At 34.5% G+C, this 24,907-nt stretch overlaps 7 protein-coding genes across 9 annotated transcripts; 3 read left to right on the top strand and 4 right to left on the bottom strand.

The window, feature by feature from the left end:
* Positions 1-193: 193 nt before the first annotated feature.
* On the bottom strand, positions 194-5,722 carry LOC145942687 (uncharacterized). Its single transcript, XM_083049635.1, has 13 exons — positions 5,300-5,722; positions 4,890-5,228; positions 4,420-4,735; positions 4,036-4,308; positions 3,798-3,949; positions 3,557-3,702; positions 3,367-3,475; positions 3,106-3,287; positions 2,888-2,998; positions 2,636-2,749; positions 950-1,178; positions 679-794; positions 194-582 (listed from the first exon to the last, which is right to left on the bottom strand). The coding sequence occupies exons 1-13, from the start codon at positions 5,598-5,600 to the stop codon at positions 469-471; spliced, it is 2,502 nt and encodes an 833-aa protein (XP_082905761.1). The 5' UTR covers positions 5,601-5,722; the 3' UTR covers positions 194-468.
* A 1,287-nt stretch (positions 5,723-7,009) lies between these two features.
* Positions 7,010-10,187, top strand: Fzy (cell division cycle 20 protein fzy). Its single transcript, XM_083050124.1, has 8 exons — positions 7,010-7,173; positions 7,266-7,416; positions 7,577-7,713; positions 7,788-7,876; positions 7,974-8,259; positions 8,344-8,641; positions 8,836-9,146; positions 9,494-10,187. Exons 2-8 carry the CDS (start codon positions 7,304-7,306, stop codon positions 9,820-9,822), a joined length of 1,563 nt encoding a protein of 520 aa, XP_082906250.1. The 5' UTR covers positions 7,010-7,173; positions 7,266-7,303; the 3' UTR covers positions 9,823-10,187.
* Positions 10,188-10,451: 264 nt separating this feature from the next.
* Positions 10,452-14,959, top strand: In (inturned planar cell polarity protein). Its single transcript, XM_083049624.1, has 11 exons — positions 10,452-10,909; positions 11,016-11,319; positions 11,407-11,679; positions 11,826-11,897; positions 11,978-12,228; positions 12,311-12,400; positions 12,497-12,836; positions 12,946-13,283; positions 13,372-13,694; positions 13,927-14,093; positions 14,214-14,959. The coding sequence occupies exons 1-11, from the start codon at positions 10,758-10,760 to the stop codon at positions 14,682-14,684; spliced, it is 2,781 nt and encodes a 926-aa protein (XP_082905750.1). The 5' UTR covers positions 10,452-10,757; the 3' UTR covers positions 14,685-14,959.
* On the bottom strand, positions 14,942-16,604 carry LOC145942679 (F-box only protein 44). 2 transcript variants are annotated; one of them, XM_083049625.1, is made up of 4 exons: positions 16,523-16,604; positions 15,470-16,033; positions 15,232-15,393; positions 14,942-15,137 (listed from the first exon to the last, which is right to left on the bottom strand). In XM_083049625.1, exons 2-4 carry the CDS (start codon positions 16,025-16,027, stop codon positions 14,946-14,948), a joined length of 912 nt encoding a protein of 303 aa, XP_082905751.1. In that variant the 5' UTR covers positions 16,028-16,033; positions 16,523-16,604; the 3' UTR covers positions 14,942-14,945. The 2 variants fall into 2 exon arrangements, with proteins under 2 accessions (XP_082905751.1, XP_082905752.1); XM_083049626.1 differs by lacking the exon at positions 16,523-16,604 and adding an exon at positions 16,217-16,337.
* A 366-nt stretch (positions 16,605-16,970) lies between these two features.
* Positions 16,971-18,107, bottom strand: LOC145942717 (large ribosomal subunit protein eL20-like). The gene is made up of 3 exons (XM_083049689.1): positions 17,980-18,107; positions 17,515-17,694; positions 16,971-17,377 (listed from the first exon to the last, which is right to left on the bottom strand). Exons 1-3 carry the CDS (start codon positions 17,995-17,997, stop codon positions 17,042-17,044), a joined length of 534 nt encoding a protein of 177 aa, XP_082905815.1. The 5' UTR covers positions 17,998-18,107; the 3' UTR covers positions 16,971-17,041.
* Positions 18,108-18,891: 784 nt separating this feature from the next.
* Positions 18,892-20,281, top strand: LOC145942714 (large ribosomal subunit protein eL20-like). Of its 2 annotated transcripts, XM_083049685.1 has the most exons (4): positions 18,892-19,093; positions 19,304-19,483; positions 19,595-19,965; positions 20,051-20,281. In XM_083049685.1, the coding sequence occupies exons 1-3, from the start codon at positions 18,965-18,967 to the stop codon at positions 19,928-19,930; spliced, it is 645 nt and encodes a 214-aa protein (XP_082905811.1). In that variant the 5' UTR covers positions 18,892-18,964; the 3' UTR covers positions 19,931-19,965; positions 20,051-20,281. The 2 variants fall into 2 exon arrangements, with proteins under 2 accessions (XP_082905811.1, XP_082905810.1); XM_083049684.1 differs by lacking the exon at positions 20,051-20,281 and having other exon boundaries at positions 18,895-19,093; positions 19,595-20,008.
* A 155-nt stretch (positions 20,282-20,436) lies between these two features.
* LOC145942702 (uncharacterized) lies at positions 20,437-24,633 on the bottom strand. The gene is made up of 7 exons (XM_083049660.1): positions 24,241-24,633; positions 23,798-23,930; positions 22,060-23,718; positions 21,550-21,910; positions 21,163-21,452; positions 20,939-21,050; positions 20,437-20,612 (listed from the first exon to the last, which is right to left on the bottom strand). Exons 1-7 carry the CDS (start codon positions 24,251-24,253, stop codon positions 20,490-20,492), a joined length of 2,691 nt encoding a protein of 896 aa, XP_082905786.1. The 5' UTR covers positions 24,254-24,633; the 3' UTR covers positions 20,437-20,489.
* Positions 24,634-24,907: the final 274 nt, after the last annotated feature.

The following is a 24,907-nucleotide window of genomic DNA, read 5'->3' as shown; positions in this document are numbered from 1 at the left end:
AATAGTGACACTTATTTATTAAAATTCTATAAAACTAATTTCAGATAAAATCATGCAAGAGATATAATAAATACATATTATATATTTCGATACTTCATTACTGATATAATAAATATTTTAAAAGAACAATTCATTAATCTTGTTTTGGCACTTCTAATTTTGTCAATGTAATTTCAAAAATTGTCTATATAATCTTGTGTGTGTATATATATATATATATATATATATATACACATACGTATTTTATTGCACTAGTGTAAACGTCATTAAGCTAATAAATTTAATGCTTGATTGTAAGAAATAAACAGTTGCTGTTATTATTTAATTTTTCGATTAAATTATTTATAGAATTTCAATGTGTAAAATTACGATTTATAGAACATTATATGTTACTTTCTTGACAAATGAAGATATTATATAACAACGAGATTAATTTACAATCTCTTTGCATAATTATAGCACATGTGATTAAGAAGGCAATAAACCTAAACTCTGTAGACATATCTGCGCTGCTTCTGCCTTTGCCTGTTTTTTGTTAGGGCTTGCAACACTCGGCTTGTACTCGATGCCATTTACTTTTACCTATAAAATATATTAAATTAATTAAATAATATAATTAAATTAATATGTACATACATTCTTGTAAAATATGAAATGCCATGTAATAATACTACTTACCTTAAAAAGGAAATTCTTTCTGTGATCTGGTCCACATTCAAAGCATAACTCGTAAACTGGCGCGCCGAGTTTCTTCTTTGAACAATATTCACCCAAAAGTGACACTGGATGTTTGCCTATAGAATAAAGTTGGAAATGATTATATTTAATTTAAAATACATTTTTGTTAAAAGTTTTATATTTTCATAAAAAAAATTAAAATAGACACATTCTCTCTCTGAAATGCGAATAATTTATTACAAAATGTTATTGAACATGCTCTAAGATATACCTTCCAATGTCTTGACAGCTGGCACTATAGGTTTTACTGCTTTGCCAATTTTCTGCCCAATATCTTGCTCGGAGACTAGTCCTCGCTTGTCCAATTTAACTTCTAGTTGCAACGGTTCCAAAGCTCCTTCTTTGTTCTTGCCCAAACCCTCACCTGGTCGCCAACCCATCTTCTGCAGCAACGCCATGCCCATCCCACCTGACACAGGCTGTGCTGATACTAATTGATCCTAAATAATTTATTGAATTAAAAGATAACACAGCTGTCACATCATTGCATGTATATATTACATCAACATATGGTTTTGTAAAAGTTATAGTCCACGTTCTTTGGAATATATTCAATATAACTGCTACAAGGAACGTGCACATTAGATATGACATTTCAAATAAATAAACTCGTTGAGGAGAGATGGATTATCTCTTTTCAGCGATTTAAAGTTGTCATCTGTATATATGTATAATATTGGAAATAGAATAATCTGTATTATACAATTTACATAAGAATACTTACCCAATGAATAATAATCTCTGCATCAGGCTGCCGAAGTTGTTTCTTTTCTGATGTAGCTATGTGCCTGTAACAAACCCTCAGGTGGATGCAGACTAATGCTAAATATCCCAGCTTTATTAAATATATCGGCTTCTGGTGAAATCCTATAGTAGGAGCTGATGATAATTAGCAATAATCTCACAAGAGCTCATTATCTCAATACTTCCCTATTGAAAATTTATTGATTGAAATAATATTACTATATCAGTTATACATTTTTTAAATTAATATATAAAATATAGATTTTTTTATATTATTTATACAGGGTGAGTCTTTTTAATCTTAACAGGCAAATATTTCGAAAATATATAATTTTACAAAAAAACTTTTCGAATAAAAGTTTATAGAGGGGGATGTACAATGGTGATCTTGGTTTGATCTTTATTTGAAACTTACATTTGAAAATTTTTTTGTAAAATTGCATATTTTCGAAATATTTGCCTATTAAGATTAAAAAGACTCACCCTATATATATTACTCATTATAATCTTTTTAAAGTAAGATAAATTTTCTTATTATAACAAGATTGTAAAATTATAATCTTGCAGACTTTGCGATTTGCATTGAAATTATAATGCTCCTGTGTCCATGCAGGCACAGAATCCACTTCTACATAAGAAATAGTCTGTGCCTACAACACAGTCTCCATTAAAATCAACATTAACTTTTTATTGATCCTAGCAGAGACTGTGCCTGAAAACTTGTTACAGACAATATCAGTGTGTTAATGATGTCTTACTAAACAATGTCAGGTCTTTTAATTTTTAAACACACACAGCAGCCAACTCTTAATTTACTCTTGGTTTACATTATTATGATTATAATATATATTAGACCTGTTTCACATTGTTTAGAGAGAAAGAGGAATCTTAATAAGGATTTGAAGGGAAAGATGCATTTACATATCATATATAAAATATTTTTTTCTTTATAATAATTTCAATTATAACACAACAGACTTAAAAATTACATTTTAAATTAAATAGCATTGTTATAAATATATGAAAGTAATTTTGCAAAATATGTAACAATGATATATATTTGATTTGAAAATGCATCAGGAGACTCTGGTAATTAGATTCCTAGGCACAGGTTTTTCGTGGAATAAGATAAAACGCATAATAATAATTTTACCTTACGTGCCCAAGCTTGATAACCTGAGGACAGTTCAGCAGGTGTGAGTACTCTAACTCCTGTACTACCAGTAAACTGACCTGGTATCTGCTTACTTTCAGCCCAAGTTCTCATCTATAATATTATAAATAAAGTTTGATATATACACACAATAATATATATATATATATATATATATATATATATATATATATATTATTTTATGACAATTTCTATATTATTTCTATATTATTTCTATATTGCTTTTTTTACCTCGTTTTGTGCTCGATGCATTGCATTCAAAGCACCTACATCATTTGGATTTTCCGTTAACTTTCTCATAGCTGCTAGTCTTTCAGACACTATAGAACCGATATCCACAGGCTGTAATCATTAAAATTGCTCGTAAAGCTACAATCTTATTTCATATTAATTGTATACTTTATGCTTTATGCAATTGTATGTATATTAGATGTGTTCTTTTATTTTACCTTTGTCATTGTGGGAAAAACAGTTTGCACAGGAGGAGGCTGCAGAGGAGGAACTTGTTCTGGCACAGGAGGTGGTGGCATTATCGCTGGTGGCGCATTTAACGTAGAAAAATCTGCAGAAGCTGGTACAAATATTTTTTTTGGTTCTGGTTTCTTTGGTGTAACAGGCACCCATTGGTTTTCTGAAAACAATATTACACAACAATATCACATGGGTGCATCTTATTAAAATTACAAGTTGTATCTTAAAAATGTCTTTACCGCTTCTTCTATGATGCTGTCCACTGGAGACAGGAAATTGCAGTCGTAACTGATTTGAAGTCTCAGCTGTTTTTTCTTGAAATGTTTTTGTTGGCAACTGTTTTGCATCCTGAATAGAGAAATAAATCTTTGTGTAAATGGTACATATTTGAAATGAGATTACCAATGATATGTATGGATTTATACTAACTCTAATATTCATTATAATAGAACTAGGCCTTTCTTTTAGAAGAAAAGGATGATGAAACCCTTTTTCAGATTCACTTTCTTCACCTTCGGAAGAAATACTAGATAGTTCACCTAATGCTTCAGATTTTGATAATGATTTACAAAAATCTGTAAAATTTATGATTAATTACACATACAATTGACATATAATAATTAAATTAATTACTATAATAAAATCTTAATTTAAATGAAACAAAAATTACCCGTAAGTTCATCCACTGATTTTCCACCAGATTGTATGGCAGCGATAGCTTTATCTTGCTGGGCTAGCGGAAGGGTTCCTTGTTTAATCATATTTATAGCATTCCTCCTAGCAATTTCCAACAATTTCTTCTTATCAATCTCTATTCGTTCCCTAATAAAAATTTAATGTCATATAAAGTCGAGAAACGCAAATAATATACGCTTTATTTTTATTAAGTAATTTAATGCAACTCTAACTTTCTTTCTCTGCTTCTACTTCGGCCTCGCGTATATTTGTCTCTATTTCTGTTTTCACTGCGACTTCTATGTCTACGTCTCTCTCTGCTCCTGCCCGAATCTCGCCTTTCATAATTTTTATCACTGTCACGCCTTTCTTTGCTCCTGCCTCTCTGTTTTTCTCTTCCACCGCTCCTACTGCGATGCGAATCGTTTCGCGTTCGTGATCTCGATCTTTTTCTGTCTTGAGAATGGCAACTCCTACTTCTTTTATTATCCCTTTCTCTTACGCTTCTGTAATTGAAATTGTGATTATTGTTCATTTAATTTTTTAATTATAAATTTATAATATTTATAATATTTAATTATAAATTGTAATTTAAATATAAGTCTTATTTTTCTCACCTCTTCTTCTCCTTCTCTCTCAAAACCAATCTAAGATCAGTCTTTGAAGCGACTGACTTTCTTGATGGGCTAAACATTTTGTTTCTCATCTTTTCTCTACTTGGACTGAACGATGGAGACCTGCCTTGAACTGGAGCAGGACTTAGAGAAGGTGTCCTATTGTCATCGCTACTGCTGTCAGACAGTTCGCCATCTTCCATTCTTGCAGCTTTTGCTTTTTGCTTATTTTCTATCTCTTTAACTGTTTCATTATAAACAGTACTGTTTTTGAGATCCTTTATTAATATTTTTCCTTGAGAAGGCTGCTTTGGTTTTTCTATTTATGAAAAGATATATTATTTATATTATATGCTCTTGCTTTCCTTTATATATTTTTACTTTATCAGTTATATATTACTTTAAAAATCAATTTTTATAGATAATACTATCAATAATGAAGACTTAACAAACAAACTCTAACAAATACAAACCAAGAAGTTTAGGCATTACTGGCTCATCCAATTCGTCATCCGTCTTCTTTAATATAGGTGGTAATCGAGGACTACCAGCACCGTCCACAATTTTATCAACGATATCCGAATCTTGGTTTGTACACAGCTGATTCTCAAATTTTGTCACCTCATTCATGCTATCCTTTTTCGACACAATGTCAAACGTCTTTGATTCTTCGTCATGTATACTTCCAAGATTCATGTCATCGTCCAATTTTGCTACTTTGACTTTGATCTGATCGGAATCCGACGACTTGCTCGAAACAGATTCACGTCTCCGTTTCGATTTTTTCTTGTGTTTCTTCTTTTTCTTTACGCCTGATTAAAAGATAATATTAAATTACAGTGCTGTTATAATGAATAATACACTCTAATAGCATTATTATTACCTTCTGCATCGCTGTTACTGTCCGAGGAATTGTGCCTCGATTTCTTCTTGTGCTTCTTCTCCTTGTGCTTATGTTTCTTCTTTCTCTTCTTGGTGGATTTGGCGCTGCCATTCGGGACTTGCTGATCGCTGTTCTCGGGCGACGCGACCCCATCGTCCGGGCATCCTGCATCGAAGGTGCTGAAGAGCTCCGTCAGAATCTCGTTGGACGATTTCTCGGGTAGTCCGGGCTCCGACTTGATCTTGACGCCGTCGACGCCGACAGTCGTGATAAGATTGGTGAGGTTGAATAAATTTGCCATCGCGAGCGAGTCTTCTCCGTGGATCGACCACCAGAGTACATACAACAAATTTTACGTCAAGCTACAGGAATAACATCAACAAAATCAATGTTAACCTAGCCTCATGTATGCTCGGATCATGGAGGTAAGAAATAACAGGAGGGATGATATACCCCCCTTGCCTGGCAAGCAGACGTAAGGGGGGAACACTAAGCGCCATATTGGTGTGGCTTATCGAAGCGCGACATTTGAAATAGTGATGAAAGCACACACAAAAAAAGGAAAAATTCATAAATAATATTTATAAATATGATATATATATAATATATATATATATATATTGTATGTATAATAGTAATATATATATTGTGCTATGCCATATAAGGCTTGTTTTCTATTCCTGCACTGGCTGAACTGTGCACACTGGTGCAATAAGTTAGAGTGAGACAAAATATACTTTATTGTCTCATTCTAACTTATTGCATCAGTTCAGGAATAGAAAACAAGCCTATTGTAAGCGAATCTGTATGTATTTAGTAGCATGGGCATTTTATTTTATAATATTTTATAACTTATATCTTTTTAAAACAAAATTAATGTGAGGTCCGATTTATTCGCCAAACGTGTTTCTCACTTACTTGGTTCAGTTAGGGTGCCGTCACATGGGACGTAACTTGCGTAAGCGTAACCAGCGGATCGCCAATCACCGAGTTATTCCGATAGAGCCCTTCATCGAGCTCTATCGGAATAACTCGGTGATTGGCGATCCGCTGGTTACGCTTACGCAAGTTACGCCCCATGTGACGGCACCCTTAGGTTAGATAAGATGAAAAAAAAATACAAAACGCCATATTACTGTGGCCAACCAATCACATTTGGTGTTGTTACCCCCCCTACTTAAGGGTGCCGTCACATGGGGCGTAACTTGCGTAAGCGTAACCAGCGGATCGCCAATCACCGAGTTATTCCGATAGAGCCCTTCGTCGAGCTCTATCGGAATAACTCGGTGATTGGCGATCCGCTGGTTACGCTTACGCAAGTTACGCCCCATGTGACGACACCCTAAAAGGCTTAAAGCCCCTTGCACAATGCTAAGCGATAGCGATAGGAATAGCGATAACGATAGAAAAATATCTATTCTCTGTTCTTATTGGTGGAATAAAAAATATTTACCAATAGGAACAGAGGTTAGATATTATTCTATCGCTATCGCTATTCCTATTGCTATCGCTTAGCATTGTGCAAGGGGCTTTACACTCCCTCCTGTTATTTCTTACCTCCATGAGTTTGACAAGCTGGTTGGAAATCCGCCTTTAGGAATTTGAAGGGTCTAGGGAATTTTCTAGGGAATTTTCTAGGTACTTTTCTAGGGACTCTCGCGCGGAAGCGCGCAGCGACATCTGCGGAAAGGAAAAGCGACAGGAAACGGGCGACGTTTAAAAGCCAACGGTCTTTTTAAATCTCCTCCTCTGTCCATTTAAATCACAATTGAGGGTTCGCTGGTTCACATCGTACTTTCCTCGGAAACACGTCGAATATCTGGTACGACGCATATTTGACGTTGGCTGGCGAGAAAGCACGTGTCTACGAAAGGGTATTCCAGCTAATTCTTCCTCGATATATTTTTCACCGCGACATCTCCTTCGGTGACCTTCGTTCTTTATTTTGGACGCGGACTTTTTCCAGCAAAACGTGCACGCGAGGCTGCTCGCATTTCGATCCTAATGTCGCACCTAAGGTTTATGAAGGAACTTAACAATCTGACTCGTATGGACGAAGCTATCAAGGGTCCGACACCGCGATGGCAGAAGAAATGCATGGAGACGTCGAATTTAAGGTAAAACAATCTCGGCAGAATGTGGTTGCGTTGATGGTCTGTGATTTTGATTGAATATCGCGCTTTATTTCGGATTCGGAGATATAAAATTATTGATTTGAATATTTATTCAATAATGAATATAGTTTTAATATACATACATATATTGTACATGTTTCAGTATCAATCTTAGTTTAAACTCGTCAAAGAATGTTAAGAGTAGTTCCTTTACAAGTAGTGCATCAGGAAAAACTCCGACGAAAAGGAGCGATGGCAAGACCAAGAAAACTCCCTCTAAAGGCACAAAGAAATCTCCAAGTAAGATAATATATAATAATGCACACAATTAATAGAGAACAGTATTTTTTTAAAAATTGTTTTTAATAAAACAGGTCGTGTCACCCCAGCTAAAACTCCCAATGGCGGTGATAGATTTATTCCTTCAAGATCTACAACCAATTTCGAATTGAGCCATTACAAGGTATAAGAAAGTTATATTTAATGATTAAATTTATAACTACTGGAATACACATTGTAATTTTGTAGCACTTGGTTTATGTATTTTTTTTACATTTTAGATTCTTCAACACAATGCAGAACAAGATGGCGATAAAACAAACAAGCTGAGTCCTTCGAAACGAGAGATGCAGCGTCTCATAGAAAATCTTCATGGTGGTGATATAAATAATGCAAGAATTTTATCTTATCAGATCAAAGCACCAGCACCGCCGGAAGGATATCAAAACCCTCTCAAGGTTTTGTACAGTCAAACTAAAACACCAGCTAGTGTTAGAGCTTCTACAAGATATATACCGCAAGCTGCTGACAGGATATTGGATGCGCCAGAAATCATTGACGATTATTGTGAGTAGTATTATATACTCTCTCTTTAGCATTTCTTATCTAATACAAAAAATAATTAAAGAACAAACATTTCATGTTTTATAGATTTAAACTTGGTCGACTGGTCAACCAGTAATGTATTGGCTGTGGCATTGGGTTCCAATGTATACTTGTGGAACGCTGCGACTGGAACGATAGAACAATTATTCGAATTGGACGCGAACGACTATGTATGTTCCGTCGCGTGGATTCAAGAAGGTCCATATCTGGCAATTGGTACCACAGAAGGAAATACAGAACTATGGGACTGTAGTCAAATGAGGAGAATGCGCATTATGAACGGACACGCGTCCAGAGTCGGTTCTCTTGCCTGGAACTCTCACATATTGTCAAGTGGATGCAGGTAGTGTATACAGAATATGAGATAACTATAATTTTAGAACATGACTGCCATTGTTCTTTGAAGCTTTGTTACAAAAATAATTGATCCATTTTTTTTTTAATCAAAAATGATTCTTTAGAAACATTAATAATTGATAAATCGACGAAAATTTAAGATTTAAGTATACATTTATATAATTAAACCTATTTCATTAGATTAGGTAAAATAGTGCATCACGATGTCAGACAACGGGATCATTTGATCTCGACTATAAACGCACACGCTCAGGAAGTATGCGGCTTAAAATGGTCACCCGATGGACAGTATTTGGCCAGTGGTGGCAACGACAACATGCTGCAAATCTGGCCATTGGTCACCGGACGAAATCATTCTCAATCCCTTTATTCGTTCAATCAGCATCAAGCTGCTGTGAAAGCGCTTGCTTGGTGCCCCTGGCAAAACAACATACTCGCAAGCGGTGGCGGCACCGCTGACCGGAGTATTAGATTTTGGAACGTCTACACAGGTAAGCTACAGACACAATCACATGCTATAATTTGTGGATTATAGTAAAATTAAAATAATAATAAAATTAACAGAAATATATTGTAATAGTATAAAAGAAAAATATAATTGTATATATAATACATATAATAATATATATAAAATAATATATAATATAATTGTATTATAATTAATATAATATATATAATAATATATATATATATATACATATATGTATATATACATATATAATAATATAATTAATATATATAATATAATTAGTAATATATATAAAACGAAATAATAGATGGATTAGAGTGAAATAACAGGATAAAAATATAAATTAATTTGATTTTTTACTTGTTGCAGGTGGTTGTTTAAATACAATAGATACAAGATCTCAGGTTTGTGCTCTATTGTGGTCTACAAATTACAAAGAGATCATCTCAGGCCACGGATATGCGCAAAATCAATTGACAATTTGGAAATATCCGATGATGACGAAGGTTGCGGACCTTATAGGGCACACCAGTCGCATTTTACACTTAGCCATGTCTCCGGACGGAACCACGGTACTTAGCGCAGGTGCCGATGAAACCTTGAGGCTATGGAAGTGCTTCCAAATGGATCCGCAGAAAAAGAAGGAACCTAACGACATAAAATCGGTCGCAGCCAGACTTAAGCAATCGATTCGATAAAATCAACGTATCACGGAGCGTGCGATTATTTTTCAGTATTTATTTTCAATAACTAAATGTATATGTGCGATCGCGAAGTATGTAATATAAAGAGAGTTATATTAGCGTTGCCGAACATTGTCAGATACAAAAATTGACACATCAATCGACTAATCTGTTTTGTACAGAGACACATAGATTAATGTTAGCGCTTCATATCAGGAACCAACTTACATTCGGCTATTTCTACTATTAGTGGAGAAATTAGGTATAAATGGATATTATTGAAATAAAATACAGAGAAGCTTGTCAGCGAATTGAATCTCTAAATTGTATGATGCAAACATTTAGATTTTACGCGAGATATAATCTTTAGCTTGATAATTATAAATGTAGGAATAAATAAATTTTTTTACGTATACTAAGTAAAAGTCTATTTTCCTATGTTATTTTGTAGTATATTTTTTATTGAATTATCTTTTTATTACTAATCTTGAAAAAATTTTATTAGATATTTTAGATTAAAGATATTTTTACAAATCTATTTAAATATCTATTTATATCTATTTAACTGTTCTACTTGAATTCATGTATAAAAACTCTCCTTCATATACATGTGAAGTGAAAGGTGTGTGGAATCCCCACTCTTCTTCTCTCTTCACTTATACACAAGCTGTCTTCAGGTATATTATGTTACTACCACAGGTGCATGTAAAGATGTATGCAACAGGTAGTAGTAGGCTTTGAGCTTGCCTTGCTACAGTCATAATGAATAAGCGCAAGTGAAGTTAATAATAATTATTATGTTATATGTGCTTAAAAGATATCATTAAAATATGATATTTCAGATATTAGAAAAATATAATAATTTTATTATGTAATATATTTAATATTCGAAGCTCGAGAAAGCTTTATATAAGATTTGCATTTGTCACAAATTTATTTTTCAACAAAACATGAGCGAAATAGAAAACAAGAATGTTCCAAAATCTAAATGCAAACATTCCAATCAGTCGTATTCTACGGATACTTGCAACGAAGATGATCACGACTGGTGGGCGAGCGACAGCGGTTCCAGCACAGGATCGTATTACTCCGACACCGACAGGTGAAGCAAGATTAGCTCAATAAGTTTAAATGTAACGAGTTAAGATGTATCTGTTCTAATAGAAAAGATATATTCTTTCTTGTAACTGGAGATTTCATATTTGTAGTTCTGTGGTCGAATGGGAATCGGAGATTGGACCCAACGGAGAAGTATTTTACATAGAATCCATAGAGGAGAGTCTGCTCGAGTCCGACCGTACAACTTCGGACGATAAGAATGACAGTCCGCAGCCTGAATTGACACGTCGTCGTAGCACGAGAGCTGGCAAATTGTTCCGTCTGATCAGACGCAAGGAGAGCAAGCGATGGAGTACGAGAAATAAGAGGATCAACAATAGCGTTGCTGCGAGTAACACAGTTGCACAGGAGAAAGGAGATGGAAACAAGGAAGTCACATTTCGAGATTTCCAGGTAAATAACGATTGATTACATCGGATGAGAAAAATATTTTGAAAAAATAAATGATTAAAAATAAATAATTTTTTTGAAATATTTGAGGCAGGAGAAATTCGCAAAGTTACATTGTGGATTGATCCAGAAAGAAGACACAAGTTGGGAAGAAGAGCAACCTTATGCGAAGCATACTTTGGCATCACACCAAAAGCTTTCTCAGATAATGTCAGAGTTATGGTAGCAGGATTCATACCCGATGGGGAAGCTATGAAGAATAAAAATATCAAAATTGGAGATTGGTTACGAAGAGTCAATTCGAATAATGTTACTTTTCAAAATTTAGATCAGATATTATCTGAAATTACCACGCCGTCAAATGTAAGATTGATAAGTTTGACAGAAGAGTTTGATAAATTTGTTAAGAGTCCAATCTATCATATAATTAAACACAATATTAAATTATAAATTTATATTTTCTTTATCTCTAAGATTTTCTTAAAAATTCTAAAATTTCTTATTTGCAGGTAATATTAGAACTGCAAAGGGTAGCTGGAATTGATGTTACTGCAAAACTGTCAAGAATGAATGAGCCAAAAGTATAATCAAATTTTATATAAATGCAGCAATTAGATAAAGAGATATTTATCATGAAAATTTTATGGATTATATTTTTTAGCAATCAGTATTAGCCCAGTACCTAGTAAATAGAGAAAATAGTAATTCCTTGATGGAATCATTGTTGGATTATCCATTGGGCGTAATATATTTAAAAACTACAGATCTTTCGGAAGTAGGACAAGAATTACAAGGTGTATTGTACACATTTCCGCGATCCGAAATTAAAAATTCTTCCTTGTGTACGGCAAGAGGAGCTTTTATAACTCTTAATCATTTATTACCCAGTATAGTGAGCCTACAACCTGTCAGGTATATATACATATCTGTATATTACAATATATATATTTAGTTACAAAAGTTAAAAATGATAAATGTGTCATGTATTTTTTAGTACAACTATCACCATAGATGAAAAGGAAACACATGTTGTATACACATCTCGCGATGATGAATTGCTTTTAATAGCTTTACCCGATGAATGGTAAGTTTTGCTTGAGAACACAATAAATTTGTGTGAAAAAATATATGAGTAACATCATATATAAGCATCTGTAATGTAAATCTTATCGCTTTTCAGCTGTACCTCTCAAGAAGCTATCAAGATTACGGAGGACATTGTCAGGACATTAGAATTTACATATCAATCATTGATAAAGTGCTTTACTTCAGAAAATCAATCCTCCTTGGATCATTTTTTCACTTTATTTATACACAGATTAATGAATATCAAAGATTCCTACAAAGATACCGATGCAAGAAAAAATCTGTCAAAATTGGAAAATAGTACAGAAAATACGGAAAATTTTAAATTTAGAAGCGCGTTCTCTGTTGCAAGTTTTATACAGCTACCGCGAGACGCGCAGATTCAAATAGACGCAGCGTTGAGTGAAATGGAAGCTATGGATTACAGAGACTGGGTATGTTATAACATTTCTTTAAACCGAATAATTTAAATAATAGAATACATTGTGTTAAAAATTATTCGTATTGTATTGGAGATTTAATTGAACGCATATATTTTGACAGAACGAGGATCCTATGGACTGTCAGAGATTATATACTATATTAGGGAGTTGCATTTATCATAAATGCCATCTTTTGGGATCTCATTTGCCTCACGAAGACTTGATCGACGTGCATTCATTTCTGAGGCACAACGGCCTGTTGAATCTGGTGAATCAGGAACAAGTGAAGTGCCTTGTTCTATGGAAGCAGATCTATCCTTCGTCTTGCAATCGCGGAAACATTGATGGTAGCAATAGCGATCAATTTTTAATACCTAATGGAAAATGGTTTTTATTGGTTGTTGGATATGGACATGATTTATTAGCGGTGCTGTTGGAATCCGGAGAATGTACTGCAAAGTGAATATATTATTTTAGATATATGTATTACATATACATATATGGTGTTGTTATTTTTCTAATTTAAGTTTTTATTATTCCCATTTAGATATAACGACGCGATAGGTCCGGATGTATTTTACGTAGAGGAGGCTCAAGAGACACTGAAGCACATACAAAAAATAGGAATTACAATTTTAGCCTCAAAGTGGATTACATCTAATACCAGACCGGAAGTAATACCATACGAGGAACATACAGCGGCAAAAGCATCGTCCAGTATAACGGAGAATCTGCTTGGTTTAATAAAATCGTCCGACGCACAAATTGTATCGTCTAAGCAAAATCTTACTATTACCAAAAAACCGCAAGAACTGCCTTCTATCTTGAAGAAACGTAGTCCTGAAGAAAGTCCTATGATCTCAGGTTCCGGTAAGTTACAATAATACATGTAGAAGCACAATGTGAAATTAATTCCAAAATTTTTTACGTCATATTTCACTTCCTCTCTTCTTTCGTCAATTTTTACTTTAATATGTACAAAAGTGTACACGTTATAACACGGGGAATTATTTAATTATTTAAAATATTTAATTATTTAAATAAATTAAATTACATAATTATTTTAATTATTTTACACGTACGTTTGTCTTTATATATTTAGTGTACTCTTTACACACTTCTGAAGATTCGCTCAGTCAAGGGACAGGTGGAATTAGCGAAATGAGCGACGAGGCAATGCCTATACTTGGAAGACGAGCAACTAGAGAGAAGATCAATTTGGCATCGAGGTATTCCGATGACAGTGATTCAGATATCGACATATACAAGGTGATTTTCTAGTTAAAACAGTAATAACCACTAATAATTTTCAAGTAATTTATACAAAAAGTATGTATTAAGAACAAATTCTAATATAATATACATATAAATCTATTGACTTTCTTACAGAACGATAGTCATGTACTCACAATGGATATATCCAACATACGGGAGAATTTGTTAAATCAAGCAGAATACTTGATACCGAAAAAGTTAACTGCCGGCGATAAAAATTATTTATATCACTATGTTCACTTAGACACAGTGGAAGGGATTCTATTGTCATCAATACCAATTCAAAGTACATCAAAGGACAACAGGATTCTTGTCAATTTCAACAAATGTGTACAAGTTATTCACAGATTGCTACATAATGCAGTGAGATTTAAGAAAATGTTAAGTCAGGATATAGAGAAAACCGCTATCAATAGAAGCTTAATCGCTGTTAAAGAGCACGGTGTGTTATTCGAGTGGGAAAACGTAACATTTTGGGTAATTGGACGCCTCTACATGAGTCCTCATCCAAAGGAGTTGTATGTGTGCCATCAAGACTCTGCGCCGCAAAATTTGATCGAAATAGCTTTTCAGTTACATTCGTAGTATTTATATTGTATATCTAAACGGAATACACACGTCTCTTTGACCAACAAGTTTTTATTTTATTGAAAATTAGTTTTTCTTATGTATACATTGGTATCGAATAATTTACGATTTGACAGTAGATAAATTCTGCAGAAAAATTAGTTTATATTTTTTTAAATTAATATATTAGTTTGCAAAATTGTATATATATATATATCAACATTTTTTATACTATGTGCTCGGAACTGTACAACTTTATTGTTTTATATAACGATATCTCTATTCATCTTGAATTGGTGGTGTGTCTGATTCATCGTCGTAAGTATATGTAATAAGAGGAACCTTCACACTGATACACGCCCCGGCCATTTTGCTACCATAATGTCCTGCCCAAAATGATTTGTCCATTCCACCATGTAAAAAGCTAATCTCTCTCAGACCACGTCCATAGTTTTCAAATACATGCGATACCTATTTGAGGAGCATATAAAAACAACACAAGTTGAAGATAACATATTTTTAAAACTCATTGAATGAAACTATAAATTATTCTACGGATACTCACGTGTAGCCATTGGAACTGTCTGTCGCCCTCTATGGTATCACGAAATTGAAACTTGTCTAAGATTTTTATCGTTTTGTCATCCTTTTCTTTAAGTCCTAACAGTTCAACCTGGCATTCATAGAACGCTGGACAGTCCCATCGACAGCTATACCATTCGCTCACCTATAATACATTGTAACTTTTAACTTTATTCTTAGAATTCATAGAGCATTTTGAATTAAATAACTAATCGCAATACCACAATGGGGGGTTGCAAAACATCCAGGACGTACGGATGGAATCCCTCTGCCTGTAGATTTACAGTCTGTTTCTTGGTACAACTATGATAAGACGTTGCAAAACAGATCTGCTTTCTCCCAAATATTGGTTCGGTTAACGGTAATTCCGGTACACCTATGGGTGGATCCTCGACCTTCCACGAGTCACCGCCGTTGCTGAGAATATCCCAGTGCTTCATTTTTCGCTCACCGGAATGATTCTTCAACAGGTTCTTCTCGAACGGTCTCCACTTGCATATGAGGTAGAACACTTGCCAGGGTATCTCCTCGTGCTGGCGTGGAAACGGCTTGCCCAGCACCAGCTCCGCCTTCTTGCGCCAGACGTAGTTCTGTATCAGCATCTTCCAGCGTTTGCACACCAGTTGACAGTTCAACAGGGTTTGGAGACGGGCGCGACAGAAGATCTCGGCCAGCAATTCGGCCGGCACGTATCTGTCACCTACCACCAGTCCATTGTCACCTTCCTCGTCGAAGGCCACGCGTGGAGCAGCATTTATCGTTTCCTGCGACTGTCCCATGTCTATCTGTTAACCGAATGACTCAACTCAATCGTTATGACAAATCTTTATATACGACGGAAACGTCAATCGATATCGCCGACGTTGTTTTGACTTTGACATTAGATCAGCTGTAGGAAGGAAGCGTGTCATCACTGTCACCCCCTCGCATCTTGCCCTTGATATGATTATTGTTTGTAAAACTGTTACAATGTAATTTCTCGTGCGTCACGCAACGTTCCCGAAATGACACTAAATTCCCGAATCGTGAATTCGAGCATGTTATCACGTGGAATTTTCGCACACATTTGTCAATTTCTCCTATATATAATATGATGATACAACCTCTAATCTCTATATGTTTACTTTACACATACATATGTTCGATATAAATCAAGAATATGTATGTGTAAAATCATCTATTATTATATCGAATACTCTATTATATCTACTACTTTGAATAAAGAAATTTGAATCGAAATGTTAAAAATATGAAAGTAAAAGCGACAAACTTACGATTTATATCCCGGATCCAGGATCGTCCTTTATTAGGAACTGAGTAATGTGTATGTATTAACGATATATATGCCCAGTTTTTTTATGAGTCATAATTTATGAAGAATAAATATTTATCTTTGTGAATTCAGGTACGAAAATTCAATTTCGAATTTCATATCTGTGTTCGGTAGATTTTTCATGTATTAATACATGAAATTCGAAATTAAATTTTTAAACATGGATTTTATTAATATCTTAATGTTTGGTTTGTATCAACAAAAATGTTTTTAATGAAAGAGAATATAAATGTATGTAAATCTATCCATATATATATGCAGTAAATTTAATATTATTTATATGAATATTCCTAATTGTTAAAGAAAACTTATTTTAAAATTCTCTTAATTTCTAAATTATTCTCGAATGTATGTACAAGTGAAAGACAGGAAACTAAAATTATAAACAATTATATTACTTTTTTTATTCCCCATAGAATAATATATTTAGTGTCATAATACAAAACACTGTTCATAGTATTCACAGGAAATAGGTGCGCGGTTTACGCACACTGAATAGCGGCATACGATTTCTGTTATGGATTCGCTTGGGCAATGGAAATTTGATCTTAGAATCATGAAATTGTTTCACTTGAGGTCTACGGCAATTCATAGCCTTCACCACTTCCACCTTGATTATCTGTATGGAGTGAGCTCGCGCGCGATGACGAGCACCCATATCTCTGTAACACTGTGTTACAGCCCCACTGACAGAAAGATCCCTATATTCCCTGTACATATTGTGTGTACCAGATCGGGAATCGTATCTCAGCCAAATTCCAAAGTTCTTTATCTTTATAGGTGTCTTCTCTGGAATCTGAAATAACCAAGCTCTTTAAGATTTAGCCTTATAGATTATAGGGATAAATATACATTAATTCAGTCATGCATTGTCACATTCTTTCTTAGTAATAAGATGAGCACAATATGCTTATGACGATACTGTAAACATACCTGCTTGAGAGACACTATTTCTCCAGTGGATTTCTTGAATTTTTTCAACTGACGCAGAAAATACCAAAATCTGGACTTGGCTACTATAGCATCAGGCGCGAATATTCTCATTTTATAAAGAGGAGTGGTTTTCTCCTTTTCAGTAGGGAGCTTACGCCCTATCACTTCATATTCTTTCAACTAAAAGAGAAATTAAAAACAAAATTATTTCCTAAAATTTATATATTAATCATATTTATTTATTTATTTATCAACGAGATATATTTATGAGATTAGCATGTGCATTAAACACAAGCATAGAAATATGTATTTATAGGTTATGTCACATCGAATATCTAGATTTAAACCTGCAATTTGCAGGTTTACGTAAATTTTAAGAGAATATTCAACGTTTTAGACAAGAGAAGGTAGTTTGTGTTGATGATTTCATTTATTTCTCACGTAAAAATTGCCAAAATTACTTACTTCACCCTTGGCTTTCATCTCGTATGTCCTGTATTATTATAGGTTACGAACCAAAAGAGAGAGAGGAGAAAGAGATACACCGGAAAGAGAGGCTGCTCAATTTTCATGCAATTTCCCAAAGAGTAAAGCTGGGTCCACAATAGGTGATTTAAGCCCTAAGCCTTAAGAAATTGATCAATCGCAGTCAAGTATGAGGAGAAAACTCGACTGTGATTGGTCAATTTCTTAAGGCTTAGGGCTTAAATCACCTATTGTGGACCCAGCGTAAAGAAATACAGGAGGGAATGTATCGATGGTGGGAGCTAGGCAAATCGCTGACGGAAGTACGTCATGGCCGCCATCTTGAGTGTCCACTTTTTTGACGTTTATAGCGTCGTCTGCAGCTATAGTTGTCGGAGCCTTGCAGACACGTGTGCGTCAAATATTATTTTATGTACAATCATTGTAAAAAAAATAGTGAAATAGAGCATCATGGTGCATTGTCAGGCCTGCGTGGCATAACAACAACAGCGCGAAATTATGGGATAACATTTCACCGGTTAGTAATTGTTATCAGTAATATAATAACAAGAATTTTATACCTACTGTTCTAATTTTCTAAATAAATAGTAATAAACAATTTTTCTATCTATAAACGCTTTTCAATCTATTAAACGCTATTAAAACCTATTTATATTCTGACTATGGTTGTCTTTTATTTTCTTGATTCTCATGCACGAGATAACTCGCTGATAAAAATTACGAATAAAGTATAATTTCCAAAGCAAATTATTTCGGAAGTCATACTTTACATAACAAATTGTTTTCTAATTACCGTAATTTTGAGGTTCTTCCAGTATCTCCGAAAAGCCATTCAATATTGGCGCCCATAAGCAGCCATTTTGAGTGTCCACTTTTATGCTGGGATATATACTCACTTCCGTCCGCTTAGCTCGAGCCATATGCTCTCTCCTGTTTCTCTTTGCAATTTCCAGACGAGCCGCGCATGCGCGAAATTGACCAATCAGAACGAAAGGAGCAAAGAAGATGGCGGTTGAGTCATCTTTTTCCGGTCTATCCTTTTTCTGACACGCGACATAAGATACCACGTGTTACGATGAAGGCCAAGGGGGATGTGAGTGATTTTGACAAATTTTACATAAAGAATGATGACATAAACTATTTTCTCTTGTCCAAAGCATCGAATATTTATCCAGATTTTATATAAAAATAAAAAATGCAGATTAAATCAAGATATTCGGCGCGACATAACCTACAAATATATGTACCAGATATAAATGTAGATTGAATTAGAAAATAATTTTGTTTTCCATTTCTCTTTTAGTTGAAGGAATATGAAGTGATAGGGCGTAAGCTCCCTACCGAAAAGGAGAAGACAACTCCTCTTTATAAAATGAGAATATTTGCTCCTGATGTTATAGTGGCCAAATCTAGATTTTGGTACTTTTTGCGTCAATTGAAGAAGTTTAAAAAATCTACTGGAGAAATAGTATCTCTTAAGCAGGTATCTATCTTATGATATACAATGCGATATCAAAAACATATTGCATTTAGAATCTTGTTATTAAAAGTATAGCGCAGAAATGCATGACTGACTTCAAACTAATTATTTTAGATTCCAGAGAAAACACCAATAAAGGTAAAAAATTTTGGTATTTGGCTGAGATACGATTCCCGATCGGGTACACATAATATGTACAGGGAATATAGGGATCTTTCTGTCAGTGGAGCTGTAACACAGTGTTACAGAGATATGGGTGCTCGTCATCGCGCGCGAGCTCACGCCATACAGATAATCAAGGTGGAAGTGGTGAAGGCTATGAATTGTCGCAGACCCCAAGTAAAACAATTCCATGATTCTAAGATCAAATTTCCATTGCCCAAGAGAATCCATAACAGAAATCGTATGCCACTATTCAGTGTGCGAAAACCACGCACTTACTTCCTGTGAACATGTTACAATAGCGTTTCGTATTGTAACCCTAAGTGTGTATTATTCTGCAAAAAAATAAATATTTGATATAATTTACTGTCATATATGTTCAATTATATATGCATTATATATTTTTAGTTTTAGTATTATCAGTTACGCAATTGGAGAATGAGAAGCGGATAAATTTAATTACATTACATTTTTATTTAATTCTCTGGACAGAAACTGCAAATAATACATTACATTACTTAATATTATCAATACATTGTCTGAAAAATATCTCTTTAGTTTGTCAAAATTAACTGAAATTGGAAAAAATCGAAACTACAATTATTTCTTGTCTTGTTTCTGAGATAAAATTGCACAATGTGATCGACTGTGATCGACTTTTCACAAGAGGTGAAACTATATATTCTTTCTATGTCTAGAAATAAACGTAATGGTGATAATAGTTGGAAAGACATATACAAGAATTAAATTGGGTCATATTTTCCCTGCATAATCACGATTTAGGAAGTAACAAATTGTGTTACAAGGTTTATTTCCGTGTACAAACTATATAAGAAATGTATAGATATTATAAAGACATCTTACGACCTTCTATAGATATATCTACTGCTCTTCTGGCGGACTTTATACGCTTGCTATCCATGTAGTTTTTCATGTGCCTCTCAAATCGACTCATCTGCTTCTTAGTACTCTGCACAAAGTAATAAGACATAATATATAATTGTGAAGAATCAAAAATAATTGAGGATTTGGATGCAGTAACGCTTCAGTAATAAAATAATATTTCACGAAAATGAGCTTAAAAGTGAACACTTATCATGAATATATGAAGTTACAAATAAAATTGAGATATAAACAAACAATTTAATTAATATTTATGATTTATAGCAATTATAGAGTTATTAAATATTAAAATTATAAGCTTTATTGTACATGCACATTATATCGAATATTGCATACAACTTTGGAATCTGTGTGTGTGTGTGTGTGTGTGAAATAGATAAATAGAACACATACCCTACTAATATCAACGTCTGATTTCCAATCGGGTCGTATAACGTAATCTTTATTAGATGGTCTAGGAACTCTGGCTCTTCCTACCCATCCAGGATCTCCGGGTCTTAATGGTCTGCGAATGTAAGATAGCAAGAGTTCACATTAACAATGATTAATTATCAATTATTATCAATTATCATTATAACAATTATTGACATGATTCTTATATATCAATGATGACATACTTGGCATCTCCTTTTAAGGCCTTATTAATATCTTGAGATTTCTGGAAGGATCCTCCGTCCTCGGTTTTTCTTCTTTTCTGAGGTGTTTGCTCCAGGTCTCTCTGCATTCTCTCCTCCTTCGACAACGCTTTGAAGTCGGCGGATAAATTAAAGATAGGCCGCGCCCACTCGTTGATCAATTTTCCAGCACGCTCCTTGTTCTCTTTTGTTTCTTTCGGATGCTTATAAAGATACATCACAGCCTTTCCAATACCGGATTGCTTCAGCGAAGATTGATCGATTTTTGGAAACTATAAACACATAATATAATTATTAAATAAGTAGAACATATGTATTTATAAAATGTTTTTTATCTAGTACGAGAAAATTTATATTATATAATCTTACCTCCCATAATAGTTTCAAGAGATTGTCTCGGATTTTGAGAGATGGTAACGAACGGTCAGGCATTGGTGCTAACCAATCGGTGAGAACTGACAGCACGTTGTGCTCCAAGAAGGCCAATTGTAAATCGTGCTTCTTCAATTGTGACAATGCTTTTGATAACATGGCAATCTTATTGGTGGCAGGTTTATTTTGTTGATTTAACTTTCTATCCTCCTCAGCTGCACCCTTCATGTCTGATAATAATTGCGCTATAATATCATCGTTATCGTTAATGATAGTAATGTCTTTTCGTTTACGTCTACGAGATTGCTCTTCCTTTTTCCGTGCTAACATGCGATCAAAATCGGACAGTGCATCGTCTCTGAAAACATTATATCTAAATAATCATTGTTTTTTAAAAACTTTGAAAATAAATTGTCTCTTGTTAAAGAAAATTAAAATTTAATATAATTAAATTATGTTATATAAAAACTAGAAAAATTTAAATATATTTATATAATATATGCTTACATTCCACCGCCAATAATTCCATCGTCAGAATCTTCATTATCCGGTTGCTCATTAACAATTTCATCGTTTAATTGTTTATTTTCCTGATCTTCACCCACTTTCTCGTGTGCGTCATTGTCCTTTTTCTTCTCGTTCTCATCTTCAGGTTCGGAATCTGATAACTCATGTCTTATACGTTTCTTTGCTTTAGTTTCATCAGTCTCTTCTTCAGAATCCGATAATACTCTCTTTCGTTTTTTAACTATTCCCTCCGAATCTCTGCTGGGACTTCTGGATCTTCTAGATCCGGAGCCCGACCTAGATCTAGATCGAGATTTAGAATGCGACGAGTGTCTGGATCTAGCGGCCGATCCAGATCTTGATCTTGAACGCGATCTAGAATGTGATCTCGATCTCGACCTTGACCTCGATTGTGACCGTGAACGCGACCGTGACTTCGATCTAGATCCCGATCTAGATCTTGAACGCGAACCTGAACGCGATCTCGAGACAGATTTCGATCTTGAACGAGATCGAGATCTTGATCTTGATGCAGATTTTCTGGAACCCGAGCGAGATCGCGAACGCGAAGCTCTTGAAACTGAACGGGATCTTGATTTAGATTTACTGGAACGCGAGCTGGATCTGGACCTAGAGCGTGAATTCTTTCTCGAATGTGCTGGAGATACGGAACCTTTACGCGATCCCGACACGGATCTCGATTTACATCTCGAGCCAGATTTTTGCGATCTTGATCGTGATCTCGAACGCGAGCCTTTCCTCGAACCCGTTAAGGATCTGGATTTCGAACGCGATAAAGCTCCTCCCTCTTGCAATGGCGATCTCGATTGTTTCCTAGACCCAGAAGCAGACCTCGATCTAGATCTAGATTTAGATTTTCTGTTTACGGAATTGGAACGAGATCTTGAACGGGAACTTTTCCTCAAGTCAGGAGAACCTTCTCTAGAACCGTTCACGGAGCGTGACTTTGATCTTGATCGTGATTGTCTAGCAGTCATTGGAGATCGATTTGGCGATGCCGAAGGTGAACGAGAACCCTTTCTCGATCCAGATGGAGATCTCGATCTCGAGCCAGCTTTAACTTCTTTTGGACTAGCTGATCTCGATCTTGAGCGGGATCTTGTCTGGGAAGACTTGGGAGTACCTGATCGAGAACGTGAATGGTTCGACGTTTTCGGAGAGCCAGAACGCGATCGAGAAAATGATCTTGAACGAGATCGCGATTTGGAAACTGCCTGAGGCGAAGGAGATCTGGAGGACGATCGAAAGTTTGTCTTGGGCGAGTCGCGTTTAGATAAAACGTCATTGGGTTTTATCGAATTTGATCTAGATCTGGAACGTGAATTACTTCTCGATGCTACCCGAGAACTTCTGGATGTAGAATGAGAAGAACTTCGAGATCTTGAGCCTGATTTTGCAGAATGATGCGAATGCGCTGGTGATTGCGAGCCATTTCTCGCACTTGCCTCTCCAGGTTCAGGAGAATGAGATTTTGAACGTGATCTTGATCGTGATGTGCTTTTTCTGTTTTTTGCTGGTGAAACAGATCTGTTTGGCGAGGGTGATCTGGATGGTGATCTCGAATAAGATTTTCTGGAGCTTGCATTGGAACGAACAGAAGCTGGTGATCCATTCCGTACCGGAGATGATTGATTAGATCTAAAATATTTGGTTGTAATTAAAAAAAAAAATAAATGCAGATAAAATTAAACAAGCAAGTACGACAGAAATTAATTACCTAGGTGCTGAAGACTTGGGACTAGCAGAATTTGATTTTGATCTACTTCTTGCTACATTACTGCCTGATTTTTGTGAATCTGGAGTAGCACTTCTAGATTTATCACGTTCCTCTTCCGAGTCACTTCTTTCGTCTTAAAAAGAACAAACATCTTACATGCAACATCAGATTTATACAATCTCTGCAAGATAATACACTGTACAAAGTACCATCTTTTTTTATATTATTCTTATGCAATATTTTTATATTAAAATAGTATATAATTGTATGTATAGAGAATATAAATTATGTGTAAAGTTATATATCTAAATTATATAAAGACATGCAGATTTGTATCAAATGCTTTTGTTTATACATTCTTTCATGTATTTAGATAGTATATACAAAATTTCTTTAACAATATTAATATCACAATTAAGCGACGATATAAATAATTCTCTCACCTTCAAAACCCATTGCATCTATGTTTAAATATAGCCAAAAATATAGTTGTTATCACAGTGACTAATAAAAATGTTGCATCAATTGGTCGTTAAATCAATGTTTTCTCTATTTAATATAACAATAACTTAAAATCGTTTAACTTGCACAAGTTTTATATTAAACTTTGCGTTACGGATTTGATACATAATACTATTCTTTTCTACTCAAAAACTCCTCTTTTGTAGATATACGAATTAACTACAAGGTCTTTCGCGAATATGAATAATCCAAGCTTTTTTCAGTTATAGAAGCGTCTATCACATGTATCGTGGAATGTTCGGCACGCAATGTTCTGTCACTAGAAAGTCACTATATATAACGTACAGTTTTCATGAAAACATTGGACAAACCGGATTAGCCAATCGGAATTTAGACATTCATCCGCAACATTTAGTGACTTTCTAGTGACTCGACGTCATCTGACCGCAGAGTCATTGATTGGTTGATACCATTCTAGTATCATAGTTAAAAACATTGACTTGAAAGAAAAATAAATAATTAAATAAACAATCATTTTTTAAAATAAATAAATAATAAAACAGATCAATAATTATTATAAGAAAAGAAGAGAAAAAAAAATAAATAAACTGTCGTATAAATACGACTCGCGAGGACGCACATCTAGAG

The sequence above is a fragment of the Prenolepis imparis genome, unplaced genomic scaffold, assembly GCF_030444845.1.
Source record: "Prenolepis imparis isolate NDT839.2.m4 unplaced genomic scaffold, iyPreImpa1.0 SCAF_11, whole genome shotgun sequence".
NCBI classification, from domain to species: Eukaryota; Metazoa; Arthropoda; class Insecta; order Hymenoptera; family Formicidae; genus Prenolepis; species Prenolepis imparis.
This window is presented reverse-complemented; position numbering and strand designations above follow the sequence as displayed.

Excerpts from the sequence above, each read along its gene's own strand:
- LOC145942679 (XM_083049625.1), bottom strand. The coding sequence starts at position 16,027 with ATGGGACAGTCGCAGGAAACGATAAATGCTGCTCCACGCGTGGCCTTC. Across the intron at positions 15,394-15,469 it reads TTTTGCAACCCCCCATTGTG|GTGAGCGAATGGTATAGCTG; the intron begins GTATTGCGATTA and ends AATGTATTATAG. Across the intron at positions 15,138-15,231 it reads GACAGTTCCAATGGCTACAC|GTATCGCATGTATTTGAAAA; the intron begins GTGAGTATCCGT and ends CTCCTCAAATAG.
- LOC145942714 (XM_083049685.1), top strand. The coding sequence starts at position 18,965 with ATGCGCGAAATTGACCAATCAGAACGAAAGGAGCAAAGAAGATGGCGG. Across the intron at positions 19,094-19,303 it reads CGATGAAGGCCAAGGGGGAT|TTGAAGGAATATGAAGTGAT; the intron begins GTGAGTGATTTT and ends TTTCTCTTTTAG. Across the intron at positions 19,484-19,594 it reads AAATAGTATCTCTTAAGCAG|ATTCCAGAGAAAACACCAAT; the intron begins GTATCTATCTTA and ends TAATTATTTTAG.
- LOC145942717 (XM_083049689.1), bottom strand. Across the intron at positions 17,378-17,514 it reads AAATAGTGTCTCTCAAGCAG|ATTCCAGAGAAGACACCTAT; the intron begins GTATGTTTACAG and ends TGGTTATTTCAG.
- LOC145942687 (XM_083049635.1), bottom strand. The coding sequence starts at position 5,600 with ATGGCAAATTTATTCAACCTCACCAATCTTATCACGACTGTCGGCGTC. Across the intron at positions 3,950-4,035 it reads AGTAGAAGCAGAGAAAGAAA|GGAACGAATAGAGATTGATA; the intron begins GTTAGAGTTGCA and ends AATTTTTATTAG. Across the intron at positions 1,179-2,635 it reads ATCAAGCTTGGGCACGTAAG|GATCAATTAGTATCAGCACA; the intron begins GTAAAATTATTA and ends TAAATTATTTAG.
- In (XM_083049624.1), top strand. The coding sequence starts at position 10,758 with ATGAGCGAAATAGAAAACAAGAATGTTCCAAAATCTAAATGCAAACAT. Across the intron at positions 11,320-11,406 it reads TCACATTTCGAGATTTCCAG|GCAGGAGAAATTCGCAAAGT; the intron begins GTAAATAACGAT and ends GAAATATTTGAG. Across the intron at positions 14,094-14,213 it reads CAGATATCGACATATACAAG|AACGATAGTCATGTACTCAC; the intron begins GTGATTTTCTAG and ends ACTTTCTTACAG.
- LOC145942702 (XM_083049660.1), bottom strand. Across the intron at positions 21,911-22,059 it reads GGAATTATTGGCGGTGGAAT|AGACGATGCACTGTCCGATT; the intron begins GTAAGCATATAT and ends TAATGTTTTCAG. Across the intron at positions 21,051-21,162 it reads GCCTTAAAAGGAGATGCCAA|ACCATTAAGACCCGGAGATC; the intron begins GTATGTCATCAT and ends TTACATTCGCAG.
- Fzy (XM_083050124.1), top strand. The coding sequence starts at position 7,304 with ATGTCGCACCTAAGGTTTATGAAGGAACTTAACAATCTGACTCGTATG. Across the intron at positions 7,417-7,576 it reads ATGGAGACGTCGAATTTAAG|TATCAATCTTAGTTTAAACT; the intron begins GTAAAACAATCT and ends TACATGTTTCAG. Across the intron at positions 7,714-7,787 it reads AGGCACAAAGAAATCTCCAA|GTCGTGTCACCCCAGCTAAA; the intron begins GTAAGATAATAT and ends TTAATAAAACAG.